This window comes from Empidonax traillii, unplaced genomic scaffold (assembly GCF_003031625.1).
Source record: "Empidonax traillii isolate 1590-97213 ecotype Southwest subspecies unplaced genomic scaffold, ASM303162v1 scaffold1069:size343330, whole genome shotgun sequence".
In the NCBI taxonomy this organism is placed as follows: domain Eukaryota; kingdom Metazoa; phylum Chordata; class Aves; order Passeriformes; family Tyrannidae; genus Empidonax; species Empidonax traillii.
In genome coordinates, this window is record NW_020956262.1 from 121,291 (window position 1) to 139,755 (window position 18,465).

The 18,465-nt window shown below is 48.0% G+C and overlaps 1 protein-coding gene across 2 annotated transcripts in view; it reads right to left on the reverse strand.

Annotated features, from left to right (window-relative positions):
* Positions 1-21: 21 nt before the first annotated feature.
* The window catches only part of SLC25A22 (solute carrier family 25 member 22), a 50,256-nt gene continuing 31,812 nt past the window's right edge, over positions 22-18,465 (reverse strand). For both annotated transcript variants that reach the window (XM_027904626.1, XM_027904625.1), the window contains exons 5-10: positions 14,038-14,128; positions 5,009-5,127; positions 3,185-3,356; positions 2,705-2,859; positions 1,784-1,859; positions 22-823 (exon numbers count right to left, since the gene is read on the reverse strand). In XM_027904626.1, coding sequence (XP_027760427.1) covers positions 670-823; positions 1,784-1,859; positions 2,705-2,859; positions 3,185-3,356; positions 5,009-5,127; positions 14,038-14,128 — 767 coding nt within the window. In that variant the 3' untranslated portion in view covers positions 22-669. The remainder of the gene's footprint in view (positions 824-1,783; positions 1,860-2,704; positions 2,860-3,184; positions 3,357-5,008; positions 5,128-14,037; positions 14,129-18,465) is intronic.

Sequence of the window (18,465 nt, forward strand, 5' to 3'; positions counted from 1 at the left end):
AAAACAAAAATAATTACAAAATCAATATTAACAATCAGCATTCATTTAAGTCCAACTCGTTTTTAAAAAGGGAGAAGGGAGGAGTGAAGGTTTCCAGGCCAAGGAACTTGCCAGGTCCAGCAACCCCCCCACTGTGCCTCCAGCAGCAATGAGATAGGCCCCTTTTGTGCAGTGCCCGCTCTTGACCCAAGGTCAGCAGAGCCCTGGAAGTGCTGAGGGGACACAGCTGCCCCTCCAGCTCCTCAGATAGCTGGCAGCTCCAGGAAGAAAGAGGGAAACTGGGGTAGATGAGGGTTCAAGTTATTTCTTTCCCCTCTCTCTTTTCTTCCCAAGGCTGAGAGGAGACTTCTGGGTCTGCAAGCCCAGTCTGTGCTTACCATTGTCCTTAAGAATGGCAATTTAAAAAAAAAAAAAAAAGGGAAATTAAAAAAAAAAAGAGATATGAATAATTAACTATTGTCCGTGGAAGGAGCAGGAGGGGACAGGTTCCAGACCAAGACAGAGAAGGGACTCTCTCCCTCCCATGTTTGCTCATCTGGAGACCACGTCCCTTCGGCATCCCTGCGCGAACCCTTTGTGCTGTTGCTCTGACATCAATGGACACGGATGGTGAACACGGGGATGAATTCAGCGCTGCAGAGGGCGGGAGGGCACACCGGCAGGCCAGGGCTAGGCCCGGGGCTTGGGGAGCATGTCCAACAGGAACTCTGCGATGCCAATGAAGTAGACAACTTGTGCAATGCCGAAGAGAGGAGCAATGACCAGGGCTCGGCAGTACGCCCCTTTGAAGAAGGCTGTGGGCCCTTCCTTCTGCCAGATCTTCCTGGGGAAAAATAGCAGAGACAGGTAAGTGTCCACCCCACTCCTCTACCATGCCAGGAGAGCCTCTGGCCATGCCCTGGCTTTCTGCCTCCCTCCAGAGGCTAAATCCAGGCAAGCGCTGTCGCCTGGCACCGCCCCACAACAGATCATCAGTCATCCCCCACCAGCTCTGCAAATTGCCATGCAGGAACATGCCCCATCCCTACATCTGACCCAGAAAAAGGAGCGTCTGCCTGTGTCTGGAAGTACAGCTAAGACAACCCACCTCATGCTTACATCAAGAGGTCCCCCTGTACCAAAGTGGGGCCAGCTCCACCCTCAGCATGGGACACAGCCAGATGGCAAGAGATTCTGGCCATGACAGAAATACAGAAGCAGAAAAAGTCCTTTCATGTTTTGAAGCAGCCAGACCATAGTTTAGCATAGGATCAGAGGAGAGTGCAGCTGCGGACAGCCCACTCTGGCAGTCCTCCTGCAGACACTGTGCAGAGCAGTCCCAGGAGGGATACCAGACTTAATACTGTAGGATTCTCAGACAACAGGGCCTCGGGAGAGACAACCACAGCATTGCCTTCCCTTGCAGAAATAAAACCTCACTGTTATGACTACTGGGGTCATAAGTATTTAAATATAAATGCTATATTTATCTTGCTCAATATGGGGAGAAGTTCTCTTTTATATAACTATATATATATATAACCATATATCTATATATAATCTATATCCGTCTATGCATAGAGATAGATAGATAGACAGATAGACAGATAGACAGATAGACAGACAGACAGATAGATAGATAGATAGATAGATAGATAGATAGATAGAGATTAAAGCACAGGTTCAGAGGGAGCCTGGAACAGAAGCTGCTGGTTGTGTCTAGAAGCTGCACTGCCAGCCTGGCAGCAGGCAGCAGCAGATGCCATACACCTAATGTGGTGGCCTCCTTCACGAGGAGTCTTACTTGGTGCAGTCCAGGATTCCCGAGTAGGTGTCCTCATTCACTCCCCTCTGCAGGGACTGCAGCCGCGTTTTGATCACTGGGGACAAAAAGAGAAGAGACGCTGGTGAGCACTAGAAGCGTAGCAGGCAAGGGCCAGCCCAAGAGTAATGTCTTTGAAACACAGTCAAAATGAGAGTACCAAGAACACAGACCACTTTCATATATTTATCAGCAAGAATGAGGAACACCCATCCCTTCACAAACAAATAAAAAACCCACACAGCCATCCAAAACCCAACCTCTCCCCTCACTGTGATTCAGTTTCAAAGGCTGACTTAAGCTTTAAACACTTCCAAATTCAGATATCTTTCTGCAATGTGGGAACTCCTTTTCAAACGCTCAGCTCCTTCTGGGAGAACTATCTAAAATATACGATTCTGCTCTTACATTTTTTCACACCTTGGATTGTGTGCAGTGTTGGAGAGGGAGATGTTACTTCCTGGTGTTTTTCACAGGAGAGAAACCAAGGTGGTATTTAAGGCAGATACTGTGGAGCAGAAGAAAAGGCCACAAATCTGCGACTTCTCTGTTTGTCCATGACCATATGTATGCAAGTGGTTTGCATATTATCACTCCACATGGAAACGTGGCTTTTCAGGGGCATGTCTGATGCCATTCATGAAGAATGACTGAAATGAATGACACCCTCTTTCTGATGTACCTAGGGAGTACTGCAAACCTCTGTGCAAGCTGTGGCCAAAACTGTAGCTCAGCTGAAGTCATATCATTTGAGCTGGTGGCAGTTCAGACAGCAGAGTGCCTCCTGTGCCTCCCTGCGCCCTCATACTGGCAGTCACCTCCTCCTCCTCACCTAGGCCACTCTGGGCTTCTCATTCCTGTCACTTGGCACCAGGCCATCACCACAGGCTGCTCAGGACTCACCATCACAAGGATTGACAGCCACTGCAGCCGTACTGCCAGCCACACATCCGGAGAGGAAGGACACGTAGAACGGAGCCTTGACATTGGGGTCTTTCTGGCCCAGCTTGTTCAGGTTTGCAAACAGTGGGAAGTAAACAATGGAGAATGGGACATCCCTGCAGTGGGGTGGGAGGAAAGGAAAGAAAGAAGAACAAGGATGAGCCAAGTGAGAGAGGGACACCAAGAAAGTGAGCAATGGAACGCCTTCAAGCATCACACATCGGCAGCACAGCCATGAGTGCAATGCAGACATCCCAGCTCTGCAACTGCAACGCAGACAGGAGGGGAAACTCACAGGGGTAAAACTGACTGCACAAAGGAACACAGGCCCACGGGAGGCATGCAGCCCTGCAGAATCAGTGGGCTCCCCCTTTTCTTCAGCGCTCAAACTGAAGACCCCAGCACATGCAGAGGACCATCATTTTCTGCACCCTACCCTACCTTAGCAGTGTGGCCCCCAGGCCCTTGTAGAGTCCCGCGATGCCCTTGCTCCGCAGCAGCTCCCTCGTTATCTGTGTCGCTGTGGTGCGCGTCTCCACCGCCGGCTCGGCCAGCCCCGCCGCAGGGGAAGACGAGAGTTGGGCCTGTGCCGCCATCAGCTTCTTCTGTGCCGCTGGGGAAGAGAGCACAACCACGGGTCTGCAAGTTGCTCAGCAGCGTCTCTCGCTGCCTGGTGCCGCGGGACAAGGAGGAAGAGGCGGATCTCCAGGTGCGACAAAATATGCACAAAGGCCACAGAAGGCCAGCCAGGTGCCCTGCGAGCTTTTGCTCCCAGTCTGCCCATCTCCCTCAGCCTGCCCCAGTCCGGCAGCAGGTGCTGCCACACCACAGCGATGCCCACTGCCTTTTCCCACCGAATGGTCTGCCTGAGCAGGAGCAGCCTGTCACACAATCTCTGCAGTGCAGAGAACAGGACCTGCTATGAGTAGGCAGGTGCCTATCCCTGCTTCCAGCTGTGTCCCCAAGCTGCCTGTATGACAAAGTAAAGATGTTCATAAATAAGAGATGTTCAATAGTTCTGTTCTTTGCCTCCTTCCCTTGAAAGCAATCATTAACCCGGGGAGTTTCTCAGCCACATTTATAAACACAACCTGGTTTCTCCCACTTTCCCAACTGATGCAATTCCGCCCTTTGGCCAGAAGATGGAGAGCACATCAACCTGTAGGCAATCCTCTGGCTGACACTGGCACACCACGGCTCTCCCGCCACGCAGAGAACAGGCTGTTCACAGCAGCGAAAACCTCTCCTGAACCCTCAAACCACGGCTTAATTCCTTCAAACATTTTAAAATAATACGCACAAAGAGGATAAGGTCTGCACTAAAAACAGTGAAGAGAGGAAAGAAAAAGTAAATCCGCGATTATTCAGGAGCGCCACATCCAATGAGAGATTAAAGGGCAAATTGGCCCATTTTCCAGGAAGAGCCACAAACATGGATTTTAACAGTGTCATGCAGAGCTCCTGGGGAGTGAGGCCATCGCCCAGGCTGACCCTGGAAGAGACTAAGGCAAAAGCAATCAACTCTTTCCCCTAGCGTCTCTGTGTCAGACTGGTCTGCATTCTCACTAAAAACACTCCACATTGCTTCAGCCAAGAGGCTCACACTCCCTCCTGCCTCTGCCTGCCAGCTCCTGCCCACAGTCCCGAGAGCCTGACCCCAAACCTTGTTCAAATCCAGTGCACTGGGAGAACTTTATTTACTGTTTCAGTTGAGACAACTGCTGTTTTGGTCAGGAAGAAGACAGAATATAAGGGGAGACAAGTCATTTGGAAAGAGCACATCCCCTCGGGAAGCTGTTAGGGAGGTGCTACAGGGGGGTAGAAGAAAGAAAGAACAGACATCAGAAAACATGGAGATGGAGGAAACATCACAGGGGAAAGTCACTGGAGGATGCTAATCCCTTCTTGGTTGCACAGTATCTAATGAGTTTCAATCATTCATAGGATGACCACCCAATCATCTCTCCTGTCTCTCCACCCACTGGCAGCATTTGCTGTTTCACTTGCCAAGCCTATTGCTTTGAGCAAAAAAAACATCACCTTTTGTAACTTCGAGGGCCTCTGCAAAGCCAGCTGAGAGAAGTGTGGGGGGAAGTAAGTTGGGAAACAGAGGAGAAACTTCTACTACTGCCTGAGATATCTCTGACACAGGAGAGCAGGGCAAAGGAGTTTGCTCCACTCATTCTCTCACCTCCACCTTGAAAATCCAGTCCCAGCCCTCTCTCCCCTGCCTGCTCAGTGCACAGGGAAGGGAAGTTCACATACCAATACGTCCTGCATCCTGCAGCTGGATTTTGAGCATCTCCATGGGAGTGGTGACAATCACCTGGCAGGTACCTGCGCCACAGCCCGCCAGCATCTCCTTCATCAGTGTCAGCTTTTTCCTGCCCAAAGAAAAGAGTGGTCAGAGGAGGTGGTCTGGAGTAACCCTGGGGCAGCTGGTACAAGGCTCGGGACACATCTCTGACCCTGGAGGTTACAGGAAAGGCAGCCCGGGACACAGGACTTGGCTTGACAATTCAGCACAGCCCAGGCTTGGCATCTCTGCTGGCATCACCAGACCCAGAGAACAGACCCCTTTGGCCCCAGAAACAGAACATTCAGGAAAAGCCACAAGCCCAGTCAGAACAGCCCCAGATGGGAGCACACAACCCTCTGCATCCACAGACAGAGTGCTTCAGCATTTCTACAGCACGATGTTGCCCCTGGTCAGGGCACAGCTTTCGGAAAGGGTATCAACTTCAGAGGGCACCAGAGGACCTGAGCATTAAAGGGAGATAAGCAGCTTTCCTTCTGCCAGCCTAGTCCTTTAAACACTGTCAACAAACAGAGACCACAGGACAAAGAGCAAGGGGGGGGAAATATTCCACTTGCTACTTTGGGGTTCTCCAAGAAAAGCAAAATAAATAAACAGCAAACATGAATCAGGGAGGCAGCTCCTGTGTGGCTAGGAGTTGCTTCATCTCACCAGCCTTTCCAAAACTGAAAAAGTAGCCTTTGCACTAATCTTCCTGAGAGACAAGGGGTGGAATGGACCTCCATCACTGCAACTTTGTGCATCCTCTCTGCACTAGAGAGCAGGGATTATCAGTGACATGATCTTGCCTAACAAAATGCAGCATTTCATTGTTCTCTCCATTCCAAAGCCATGAAATAGGCCAGCTAAGACTAAAAGGAGGAACTCAGGATGCAAATGCTCATGAAGTCTCAATTTCTAGAAACTGATGCGTTTTTGCCCTGTAAAAAACCTCACACCTTGGCACCAGAAAACACTGACTTGATTAAAAAGTACATCTGACGTTCTCTTCCCTATAAAGGGGAAAAAAAAGAGGCATATATAAATCACACAGCCAAAGAGAAACTGTCTCATCTTTTTTCTGTTTTAAATGCATGTACTATCTTTGCCTCCCACAGCCCTGCTCCTGCAGCAATACCTCATCTTAACCTGCTCAAGGCGAGTCCCCACACAGTGGCAAAAGCAGTCCCCCAATGATATGCCCTATTCCCCTGCAACACCAAGGCACGCTGCTGTGCCAGGGGTTTCACATGCACACACACAGAGCACAACGTGGTGCAGTGGGCCAGCAAAGCACTGCCATCCCTACAGGAAAGGGAGGGCAGATGTGCTGTAATCCTGCTGGGCCACCACGTCAGCTGGGCCGATTTCCCCACCTCTCATCTTCTCCAGGGAGGATATCGGAGCAGGGGATTAGAGGCACAGCAGAGATTACCAGCAACTAAATATAGAGCTCTCCTATGAGGCTGAAGGAAGGAATATTTCACAGTCTCCCCTTTCCAAAATTCCCCCAAAGATGAGAAGCTGCAAAGAACAATCCCTCCCACGGCGTTACCCACATGGGTGCTGAAGTGTGCACAGCAAGCTTTCCTGGAGGCACAGAGGTATCAGGGTGTGCCAATCCAAGGGTCCCCACTGCTACTGCCAGCTGGAGGTGGCCAACTTGTGTCTTTTGGCCAGCCTGAAGCACAGAAGCAGCCTCTGCATGGCTCAGTGCAGTCAGCAGCAAGGCTGCACAGTCCCTAGCATGGCCGTGGGAGGAAGCAAACCACTGGCTGGCTGCCAGTCTCCCTCTACAACACAGCAGAGCGTCTCCCAGTTTAGCAAGAGCCCTGGAGCATCCCTGGAGTACATATCTCCTGGCTTGCATCCAGGGTGACTGCTTTGATACCCAGTTCAAAAGATCGGGAAGACTTGGCCTACTTGTTCATCTGTGGGCCATTATCCCAGCCAAGGAAAGTCAGGCTGGCTTGACTGAACTCCGTGGAGCTATGCCAGTGTGACCCAGTGAAGGATTATGCATGTGGCTTTATTTTAGAGATGTCAAACAGGTACATCAAAAGCACCCAGAACAAGGCCTTTCAGCTTTTGGTTGGGAACTGGGAAGAGTCCAAGAAAAATGTAGCCTAAGATAAGCAAATCTTTTGACTAGAGGTTTAAAATTTGCCATACAAGGGTCAAATTCCCTTTGCAAAACCTCACCAGTCTGCACATAAAAGGAATTTGAGAACGGTTCATGTCTAGACAACAAAGGGGTTTAAATATTTAAGGCACCACAGGCCTTATCCTCAGTGGTTTAAAAACTGGCACATCTCAACTAACTTCAAAAGCTGCAATATCAGCAAAGATCTGGTCCTACAAATGCAGAAATCATCTTTCATCACAGCAAGAGGGTGTTAAATATAAAATATATACAATAGCCCCAAATTCTGCACTGGCAGAAATCAGTCATTCCATTTTTTTAACTGACATACAATTAATTTGTGACAAATCAACAACGACAAATGGGAAGGGGAGGAGATTCATGCTGGATGTAAACTAAGAGTTTTAAACTAGAGTTGAAAAATAAAGTAAAAAACAGGAACTAGAGGTTTATGGAGGACTTTTCGAGAGCAACACATCAGTCCAAAGTTAGGATCTCTGACAGCACTGGTATACTGATGTCACATGGGAGCAGAGTAGTATTTTTTTCAAGTTTCTGAAAAATCTTGATCATGTGGGAGTTTACTGTGCTTGGGCAGGGACCAAAAAGAGTCATTCTGGAATCAGGATGATAAGATTTCTGGACAGGAAATCTCTGACCTAAGGAAACATCCATGCAAAGCCATCCATTTCCATTTCCTACCCAAGAGGCTAGTGTACCCAGCTTGGAAATCACCTTCTTCACTCATGATATAACTTCTGCTTCTGGTCTGTCAGCCCAACAGACTGCAGAATGTTCCCCAAGAGTTTCAAACCAGACAGTTTCTTTCAAACAATTTAAACAGTGGGTATTTCATATGGATTAGGGGACCTACACACAGGAGTCATCCTTCAAAGGGAGGGCACCCTGTCTGCCACAGCCCCCTGGGGACACGCTCACAAAATACCAGTCACTCCCTGTAACCCAACCCCTGATATTCCAAGGGGGAACAACAAATAGCTGCAGCCACACTTCAGAAAACTGGACCTAGGAAGCTGTGAAATGTAAAAGCAAGAAAGCTCCCATTACAAGCTCCCTCTCACTTCTAGTGTCAGCTCAAAAACACCTCAGACAAGCAAAATGAAGCACTGATGTGAGGCAAATATGCCTCAAAGTAGCATTGGCAGATAAAATGTTGCTCTGGTAGTCATTATTCCAGATATGTGCAGGAGCTCTGAAGTGCATGTTTGAAAGAAGTCAAGAGAAGGCTGACTCTGTGCCTGCATCAGGTTTGCCCTGGCAGGAGATCCCGAGTGTTTTTTTCCAATATGAATGTCTGTGGAAGTGAACAATGGAACAGGGTAACACGACTGGGCATGTTGAACACAGCCCTCATTTTGTCCCAAGACGTGTGCCTGGAATGGTGACAAGGGCAGTGCTCCTCTCCTGGGTGCATTCTGTGGTTAAACAGCCCATGTCTAGTTCCCTCCAGATTAACAGTTAAAAGTGCATTTACTTTTTGGCTGACCTTGGATGTCAACAGCTTTAACCCATTGTAATTCCCCGAGTCTCTGTGTGCTAAATAAAAGAGCCCTCCCCAAAGAGCTATCCCTGAATAGGCACAGGGAGATTATCAGCTCTTAACCGTCTCTTTCTCCCTCACCTACAAGTCTCAGTGAGTTGGATGAGGGTTACCTACAATAAAGAAATGTCTGGGCATCCCATGGATAACTGCAGGAGAGGCTGTCTTGACCCACAAGGGCAGAGAAAGACCAAAGCACAGTGTGTGCAGGGTGATTCAGCAGCTCAGCACCAGGACTAGCAGTAGCATCCCTCCTTTCTAAAATCAAGAGTCCCACTTCACAGCCTGTCTGCCAGCATTCTGCAGCTCAAGGATCAGCCAGGTCATGCAACGGATACTTTAACAGGTGCCATAGAAGAGATGGTCTGAATATTTTAGAAGAGGCTGAAAGGACAGCAGATGAAGAAAAAAGTCCCGGGAAGACGTATCAGTTGGAAGGCAATGGAGAACAACCTCCAGTCTCCACACCTGCATAGGACTGAAGGAAAAGGGCCTTGCTTGTCTCAGAATTGCAGTTGGCTATTTCTCTTCCCAGAGCAAAGCCACAAGGTCAGGGGGAAGCAAAAAGGAAGAAAATTTGCTGGCATCAGCAAAGGCAGAATTAAGTCAGTCATGCTGGCCTTCCTAGGGATCTGAGCTGCTAAGACAGCAGATTGCCAGCCTTTGCTTCAGCACAGCAAACAAAATAAAGGTCAAGATCAAAGAGGTCAGGAGAAGTAAGGGAATAACACACCTTGGAGAAGAGCAGTAGGAAACTCATCCAGGGACACTGGAGAGTTTTTATGAGCAACAAATTGCTCATGTAAGAAGGCATGAAACTCTTCTTACTGTAGCCAAGGTAGAATATTTCACCAAGAACTTGAAAAATGAACAAAACTTGGCAAACACGTGCCAAACAAAACAGCTGTCTGGCACTCAACACTTTGGAGAGAAACATGAAACCATGTAGGACACTTTAAAGGGACTGATTTTTATGAAGTGTTTAACACCCAGATTCCAAGAGGACATAAAACGTAGGCACTACTTACATCAATCAAAGAGGCCTTGCACACTGGCCACCCAAAAATCAGTGATATGCTATAAAAACCGGTGTATTACCAATCTAAATCACTTCCTCAGCTTCACACCCAAGAGTTTCACACTCAAGTGCTTCACTCAGCCCTCTTCTCTTGTCCTGTGCTCTAGACGATGAAACCACTACTATTTTATTTAACAGTAGCTGTGAGATTATGAATCTCTCAACACATCCAGCTTCAGAAAGCTACAGGAAAAAAAAAATCCCACCTGTTTCCAGCAGCCTGAAGACTGGAAGTTTCCCCTCTCTCACACATCCTGCCTTCCCCAGCCACAGGGGGACTCTTCCCCACAGAGTACCCCAAGGACCTGCCTGAAGACTCTTCTGTGAGTCACCTTTTCTTCTTCTTTCCCTGGGAACTGTTGAGGCTCTCAGGTAAAAATTATCACAGAAAAATGTTTGACCCTTATTGCCTCTCTCAGTCATGGTTATGGGGTGTCCTTCAGGTTTTCAGTATCTTGGTTTTCCTCCTTTCCTCCCTGGCATAGCAAGTGTTTTAGGCACTCACACAACTCACTCTGGCCTCCTTTGTTGCTAAATAACCAGGACAGCTTGGGAGGACCAACTCAGTTTTGTTTCCTCATGAAGCAAGCAGCAGTAGCTGCAGGCTGTCGTAATGACATCAAAATAGACACTGGCAAAGAAGGGGAAATCAAGTCCCCCAGCCCGAGGGCACACAACCTTCCGGCACCAAAGGGAAGGGAAAAGCATTGAGCTAGTCCCAGGGTGGAGAGAGCTGCAGGAAGGGACATCTCCAGACACAAGGACATAGATGCACCAACAAGGGCATGAAGTCCCACATGAGGATCTGCTGTCCCAATACTCTATGTCCAGCAGCATCCAAGAACACAAACAGGGAAAAGGGAGTCTAGCACAAGCCTGCAATAACAACATCCCCAAAATATTCTTCCAGCAATTTGTAGCCAGCAGCTTCCCACACCACAGGTGCTGTTTTCAGTCTGGCCTTTCAAAAATAGGCTTTATGCCAGTTTTTTATCCTAGCAGTTTAAAAGCAATTTCACCACTAAGTTTTTCAAAGGACAAAAATAAATAAATCCATATACACTGGAAGTCATTGTGTAACTTAAGACTACTTGAAGTCACGCTGGATTTGCCACACAGTGTCTGGTCCACACATGCTTCTTCCACCTGCACATGGAGGTGTATATTAATAGCACGTATTTTAATCAGCAAATACTGATAGGACATGCACATTTTATCAGAAAAGGATCACCAACTCATGCAACATATTTCAAGCAAGACAAGTGCTAGATACTTAGCAACAAAAGCATTCAATGTCGAACAGGTCTAGAAGACTTTTGCGGAGTCAGAAAAGCACCAGAGCATCCTCTGGGATACTGACCTAAGAGTACAGCATCTATGAATGCACAGCAGAAGGACTGGATTGTGCAAAAATTACTTTGGTGGAGATGAACCAAGATCTTGCTGGCCCACCATGAAAATCAGCACCCAGCTTTTCACTGAGCCCTTACGCTTATCCCTCAGCTGTGCTTTACCCAATATAACACCTTGACTGATGCAATTGCATATCAAAAAATGAAACCACATTCACATGCCAGGCAGCAGCTGGCATGTTTCTTCATGGAATCTTCACTTTTCTAACCCCAAGCTATTCTGTGTTCATACCTAGGTTTTGACTGGAGTTGTGAAACAGGTGGTCCAGCCTTGCACATCCTGTTTTGTCTCGAATAGGAGAGGCCTTTGAATCCCAGCACCGCTCATCCTGCCCTGTCTTACAAAGACAACTGGGGAGAATGGGACAGAAGCATCCAAAAGGAGAAACCTGCAGACTGCAAAAAGCTTGCAAGAGCAAGGCAAGCCCTTGGGGTCACATAGCTTTGTGACTCAATGCAACAGCCCCTTGCCATCACTCCTATTTGCTGCACGTGCTACACATGGGAAAAGACCACGTGGACTGCCAAAGGCAAGGTACATGCACTGCCTGCAGCATGGCCAGGCACAACTCCTCCAGCAGGTTACATACTCCATCCCCAGGCCTTGGATTTCCTTAACACAAAGGGACCCCATGATAAGCAGCTGCCCTTAGCATCACTGGTAATATCATGGCCTTTTCCATCACCCTCTACCCCCTATGCACTAAGCAAGATGACAGAATGCACTAGAACTTCCATGTTCATAGCCTGTATCACCCAGACAAAAACTGCAAGGCATTTTCTTTCCTGTAGTGACATTTCTTGTTAGAAACACCTTAAACCATCTACCACAGCAGTATCAAGGCTCTGCCTCTCTGTCCAGCTCAAGCTGGCTACCCTCATGAGAAGAGCTGACCAGATTTCACTCATCCAAGCCCCCCATGGTGGTTGAATGAGATGAGCGACCCCAACTCCACATACTGCCTAGATCTTGTCAACTAACTGGGGCCCAACCTCTGTTTTCTATAAAGGAAGTAAAAACACTCTGTGTCGAGACACAAAGGCTCCCCACTACCCAGGTGGTATCATGCTCCTGCCCCAGGTCACAGTCTATGACTGTGACCTGGGGCAGGAGCATGATACCACCTGGGTAGTGGTTTAGGAGAACTCTTGGAAAAACTCCCTAGCTCCTTTATTCTGAATCAAGTGCAGCCCGTCACCCACATCATTGTGTAAACCAGCCAAGAACCCAAAAGTCAAACTGGAAGAGGTCTGAGTAAAAACCTCAGCTGCTCATGGAAACAGCTGCATCCCATTTACCCAAGTCCTGCTCTAAGTTACTCACCACTGAGGCAGACACACACATTTGTCCTCTGAGGAAGTCTTTACCTCTCATGGGGCAGGACATCCACTGACAGGCATGTCATATTTTAATGGGTGAAACATCACATCAGTGACTGCTCTCACAGAATGCCAAATATGTTGCAATGCCAGACTGATTTCTTCCATGGGCCATTCTCTCAGTGGCAGTACAAGACGTGGCACCTTGGCACCCCGCTGTCCTGCCTGCACAACCTACTAAGCCCCCCCTCGGTAGGTGGTGGTAGAGCTGTGCCGCTGTCTCCTGCAGTACACCAAGGTGTGCTCTGCTGTCTGCTGCAGGGATCAGATACACCGCTTGGCAGGGGTGAGGAGTCATGAGGACATCATCACCTCCCACTGTCTGAGCACAGCACAGCAGAGACACTCTTTGAAGAGACAGAAAATCACAAAGAGCTGCGAGCTGATGAGTCACCCAGACATATGTTAGCTGATATTTTAAAAGACTCCAGAACAAAAAAAAATAGGTACATGAAAAAACCAGATCCTCAACCTGTGTCAGTCCACAATCTCCACTGAAGCTGTTGAGCCACTGATCTGCAGCAGCCAAGACTGACGTGGTATGTTTTGGGAAGCTGTTAAGCCAAGTAATCGTGCCAGAGCTTTGCATTTTCAGTGAGGCTCCACCTCATAACTGCTCATGAGAAGAGTTGGGATCATATCCCAAGCAGGCTGTTCTCCAGCTACTGTCACTTGAGGACTGGAGATAGTGTTCTTCTCTGTCTGTGGAGAAAGGTCTCTGCCTGAAGGGAGACACAAGTGTTCTCCAAATTGCAAGGGAAATATCTTGGTGAAAATGGCATTAAATATTCAGGGCCCAGCCCCTCTCAACTGCTTACCTTGCATCTTTTACTCACATTCAATTCACATGAACCACACTCCCCTTGCAAGCTGAACAGATAATTTTATTCCTTCAGCATTTATATGCAGGTCAGTGGCTGGGTAATGCCACAAGTGCCCTTTGTTAATTCAGATTCACCACCCCTCTAAAACTGTTTTCAAGATACAGGAGGAGAAAAGGGAGACTAAGTTTGAGGTCTACAGAACTTGACTCGCCATCTGTTCGAGCAAGAAGGAGCATCAGAGCATCCAGTAGGATGCTGAGGACAAGGGTCCTCCCAGCAGCTGATTGAGCAATGATCAGTGCCACTGGGTTCCTCTCAAATATTTACTCTACAAATTCTGGATCTACCAACCTTGGCTTAAGTCTTGGACTATTTTTAGAAGCCTGAATAAAGAGCAGACATCCAGCGGAGTGCTTTACGCTTCCCATTTTAGACATTACATCCTTACTCTGAATGTAATCACCAGCTGAGCTCTTCAAGGTCAACTCATATTTCAGTCATTGCACTACCCCGTTCCACCTTTGCCCTGACGTCTCACCAGACGTGTTCCAAGAGCTGATGTCTTTTAAGTTGACCGCAGAAGGTCAACTCCCTACTCACCCGTCTTTGGAGAGGTGATGCCGGAAGAAGTCATTGGCTGCCAGTTTGATAGCCTTTTCTGGGGTCACCAGAGTCAGGTTCACTGCAGCCCCTGGGCAAGAAAAAAAGGCCATTGGAGAATGAGAATAAAGGAATTGTTAACTGTGTCTTTCAGGAATGTGTCGTTACTTCTGCTCAAAACCAAGGACAGATGAAAGAGAGCTCCCAGTGTACCAAACGGATTTAGAAATAAGGAACACCCCTGAAAATTAATAGGATTTCTGCCTTCCAACACCTTGGGTTTGTGAAAATATCCCCAGATGTGTTTCTACTCCATTTGCTGTGTTTTGTAATTTCTTTAGCTTCGCTACTTCCTCCAACCATGTACACATGCATCCTCTTCTCTCATCCAAGGGTGCTTTCCTAGGAATTCAGAAGGATGCAGATCAATCCTTCAAAAAAGGAGTACAAGTCGAATTAATAATTTGACCCAACTCCTCTGCAAATATTTTGTGATGCAGAGAGGCAAAAGCCCCCCTGTCCTACCTCCACTAGTGTCCCTGCTCCCTCCCTCCCCAGAAAACACCAGAGCAGCTTGCTTACCAGGCAGCCCAGAAAAGGCAGAGCCACTGGAAGACCTGCAGGCTGGCTGAAGTCACCTGGTTCATCTGCACAGAAATCAGCCAGCTCTAGACCCTTAGAATAAAGTGGCTTCCCTTGTGTATCACCACTTGGTGTCACTCCCAGAACAGCCATTGTTGAAGTGGTTTGTTGTCCACAAGCTGCAGCCTGGAGAAATTCCCCTTTGAGCTCCATGGCAAGGCTTCCTGGGGGACCTGGCATGTAAACAAGCCTTGGTTCCCCGCCCTGCCCCCCACTACCACCCGCTGGAGTGCCCTTTTGTCAGGAGCAAATCCCTGTATTGTGCCTGCCACAATGAAAGGTCTGCCTGGCCTGGCTGGCCGCTCTGGGCCGTGAACACTGGCATTAGGGCAACACAGTGGCTGGGAGGCAGCTTCCAAGCTGCCCTGGGGAAAATGGGGTGAGGGAAGGGCCAGTCCCTTCCCAGTATACTGCGTTTTGCACTATTACATTAGCACTCCAGAATATTCTCCTCCATTTAAATCTTCCGGCTCAAGAAGTCCTCCAGTGGATAACCTCAGGCTCTCCCTGCCTACACTGAAGCATATGGAGCTCCAAGCCCTCTGATGGAGTTACATTTGAGACTTGCTAATGGCCTATGAACACCTTTGCAAGAACAAACATAAATACAGGCACTTATGCTTGCAGCTGAGAGTTAAACAACTTGTCCCAAAGATTCATTTTCCAAAGAGGAGCAGCCAGAGAATCCTGCACCCCCACTAGGTTCCAAAGAGCTAGTGTGGTTTATTTTCATCACCTTTGAACACAAGCTGTCAAAAGCTGTAAGGGCTCAACACACCTAAAGAAAGGCAACTCATTTGTTCCCCAGGAGGGACTCTCCTCCCTTTAGAAATGGAAAGACAAAGGTTTAGGGGATTTTCCTAAGATTAGGAAGCTAAGTTGCAACTGGGACTCCTGGGACCAGTACAACTGGGACCAGAACACAGGAATCCTTGGCTCTGCATCCTCTGCGCAGGAGACACATCTCCACCATTAACTCATAGGAAGCAGGGCAGCACTCTCACACTTCTGGGTTTTTGCAAACTTTTTAGTGCACCAGTGATTGCACTGCTTCAGTTCAATGTTCTTCCTATACCATCATGTCCTCCCCACCACGGTTCTTGCAGGTGATGAGAAGCCTCGCAGACATGACCCTCATGCTCTACCTCCATCTTTTAATGCCAGTCATATCAGGATCTGCAAAGCAAATCCACAGAGCCTAATTTTTAAGTGGAAGTGGCTACCCATGTGTTTCCTCAAATGCCAAGTTGAAGATAACTTCAGCCCCACTCACGATGGCTAGAAGGTACAACACCTGTACACGTGCAGCATGAAAAACTACTTCCCTCGAAAAACAAGGAGAAGGAAGGAAAAAGCATAACCCAGCTACGCTAACACCAGTGCAAAGGGTTCACTGAAAGAAAGAAAAACTCCACACCATGAAGTAAGAAAGGCACTCAAGAAGTATGCTTCCACGTGCTGACCTCCTCAAGGAACCAAGACACTTTCACAGAAATTTCTCCTTCAATTGCAAATAAAGCAGAAGGTAAAAACATGCAATATACAGAAAAAAAAAAGTTAATGAACCTGGGTTTTCTCCTACATCTTTGATATTTTCAGTAAAGCTGCTTAGCAGAGAATGGATAATCCCTGTCCTCAATAATCCATAACAGCTTCAATTCACTGAGGAGGAGAAATTAGATACTTCAGCTGCTGGCTGTAAGCTTTCCACAGCGTTTTCTATCTTTTTACAAAATCTCAAAGCTTTTCAGTTATACCCACGCCAATGAGTATTTCCCTAATTAAAGCCAACCTTGGTCTACAGGCAACGCTACACGTACCAGAAGCAAAGACAGACAAAGAGCATTGAAAAATAAACAGCAATCATTAAAAACCATTTTGAAAACAAGTAACAAAGAACAAAATCAGCTGGGAGCAAAACTAGTGGTTTGCCAACTGAACTTCTAAGTGTCTTCTTCTCACTGAGCTTTGGGTTTTGTTATTAAAACACAGTTCTACAGAAGTCCTTACGCACCACCAGCAACCTACATAACAGGGGGATTGAGTCATCCCCAGTGCGGCACTGGGACACGTGGGAGATATTATTAGCAGAGGCCAGGGAAGGCTGCCACACTACTGCAGCTAAACTGCAGCTACCCTCCAAATGTTGTAACAGCAGAGGTCACTTCCCCAGCCAGATCTTGGCCTTCAGCTCCTGCCAGCGAGGCTAAACAGTTGGTCTTCAAACAGCAGTGGGTTTACCCAGGACATGTGCTGGGATCTTTAGATGGCTTCTGGATGTGCTGTAGCAGGAAGCCGAGAAAGGATCTCTCCAAGGTCCCCTACCACTGAGGCCCATGGGGTCCAGGAACCCACAGGCACTATGAATTCATTGGCTCGGCATCATATCTGAAGGCAGCACACTGTCATTCCCTGGGCACAGACAGGGCTAGACAGCTCCACCCAGCTTTGAGGCACTGCTGCTACCTGGATCTTATGGGAAAAAACATTAGGGAAAAAATCTCTTCTTCCTGCCCCAAATAAATCCAAGAACTTGAGAGAAACCTTGGGATTGCCTTACACATCACACAGTTTGCTATGGACTACTTATACAAAGCAAGGACTGTCTGCCCACACACACCCCTTAAGAGGTGTTTTGAGAAAAGCATCCCACAAGCTCAAGCCTCTTTCCTGTCCACACTGTGGAGTTTTGAATTGCATGTGAAGGAGCCCTGAAGTCACACGGTTGGAATGGCTGTACTCAAACAAATCCCTTCTGTCCTCCAGCTGAGGCCAAGTGATCTGCAGGGACAACCGATGTGCTTGTGACTCCTCCATGGGGAACAGCAGCTGCCACTCTAGCACATTAACATATAATCCTCCCAATTTCAGCTTAAAGGCTACAAATAAGAGCTCATGAGTCATTCAGCAAATTCTGCTGGGGAACTGGGACAGATGGAGGGAGCAGGAACCAATCCCACCATCTGATTTCCATATTTCCCTGTCCACAAGGCTGAGACATCTCTTTACCTTATTTCCAGAAAAATACTTGCACATTCTTCATGAACCTGGGATGTATTTTACCCACCACCCCTCTCCCTGAGAGTGAGGGAAGGGCTGATAATGTCAGCTCACAGAACTGAGGCACAGGACTCACCTTTGCACCTTAACCATGCCAAAAGACCTATGAATTTCTGGAAGGAATAGGAACTATTCAGAAAAGCCCTCTCCATCCCAGCTCCCCATTTAATAGTCAGAGGCAACAAGTAAATTCAAGCCACTAACCGGTTCAGGGAACAGATGTAGGGACATGGACCAAGCTGACCAGACTCACTGTAGCTGGGAAAAGCAAGAGGTACACAAAACCCTCTGCACCCTTTGAGATTTCTGCTTGGGAGTGACAAGTGGCTGGTGATGCCTCAACCACCCTATGCCTTACACAGCTCAGCTGTCTCTCCCAAATGCCCTGATGGGTCCTACAGTCTCTCCTGTAGGTTTCCCTGAACAGCTTCTGCCTTCTGCTCCCCACCAAGCAGGCCTGCCACTGCATATTTACAGCCAAAGTTAATGCTGGCTAGGAACACAGAAGTAGCCAGTTTCTGGAAAAAATCAAAGAGGAACACGTCACTGCTAGCATTGAAGATGGAGCTTGCCAGGGTTCCTCAGGGTTATTTGTCTTGTTGCCTGATCCCAGGAAAGCTCGGGCAAAGCAGCCAATCCATCCCCGTCATCCACCACACTCCCCTGAAACGCCCACCAGCAAGTTGGGCAAGAGATGCTGCCTGAACAGCCAGTGCCTGCTCCCAG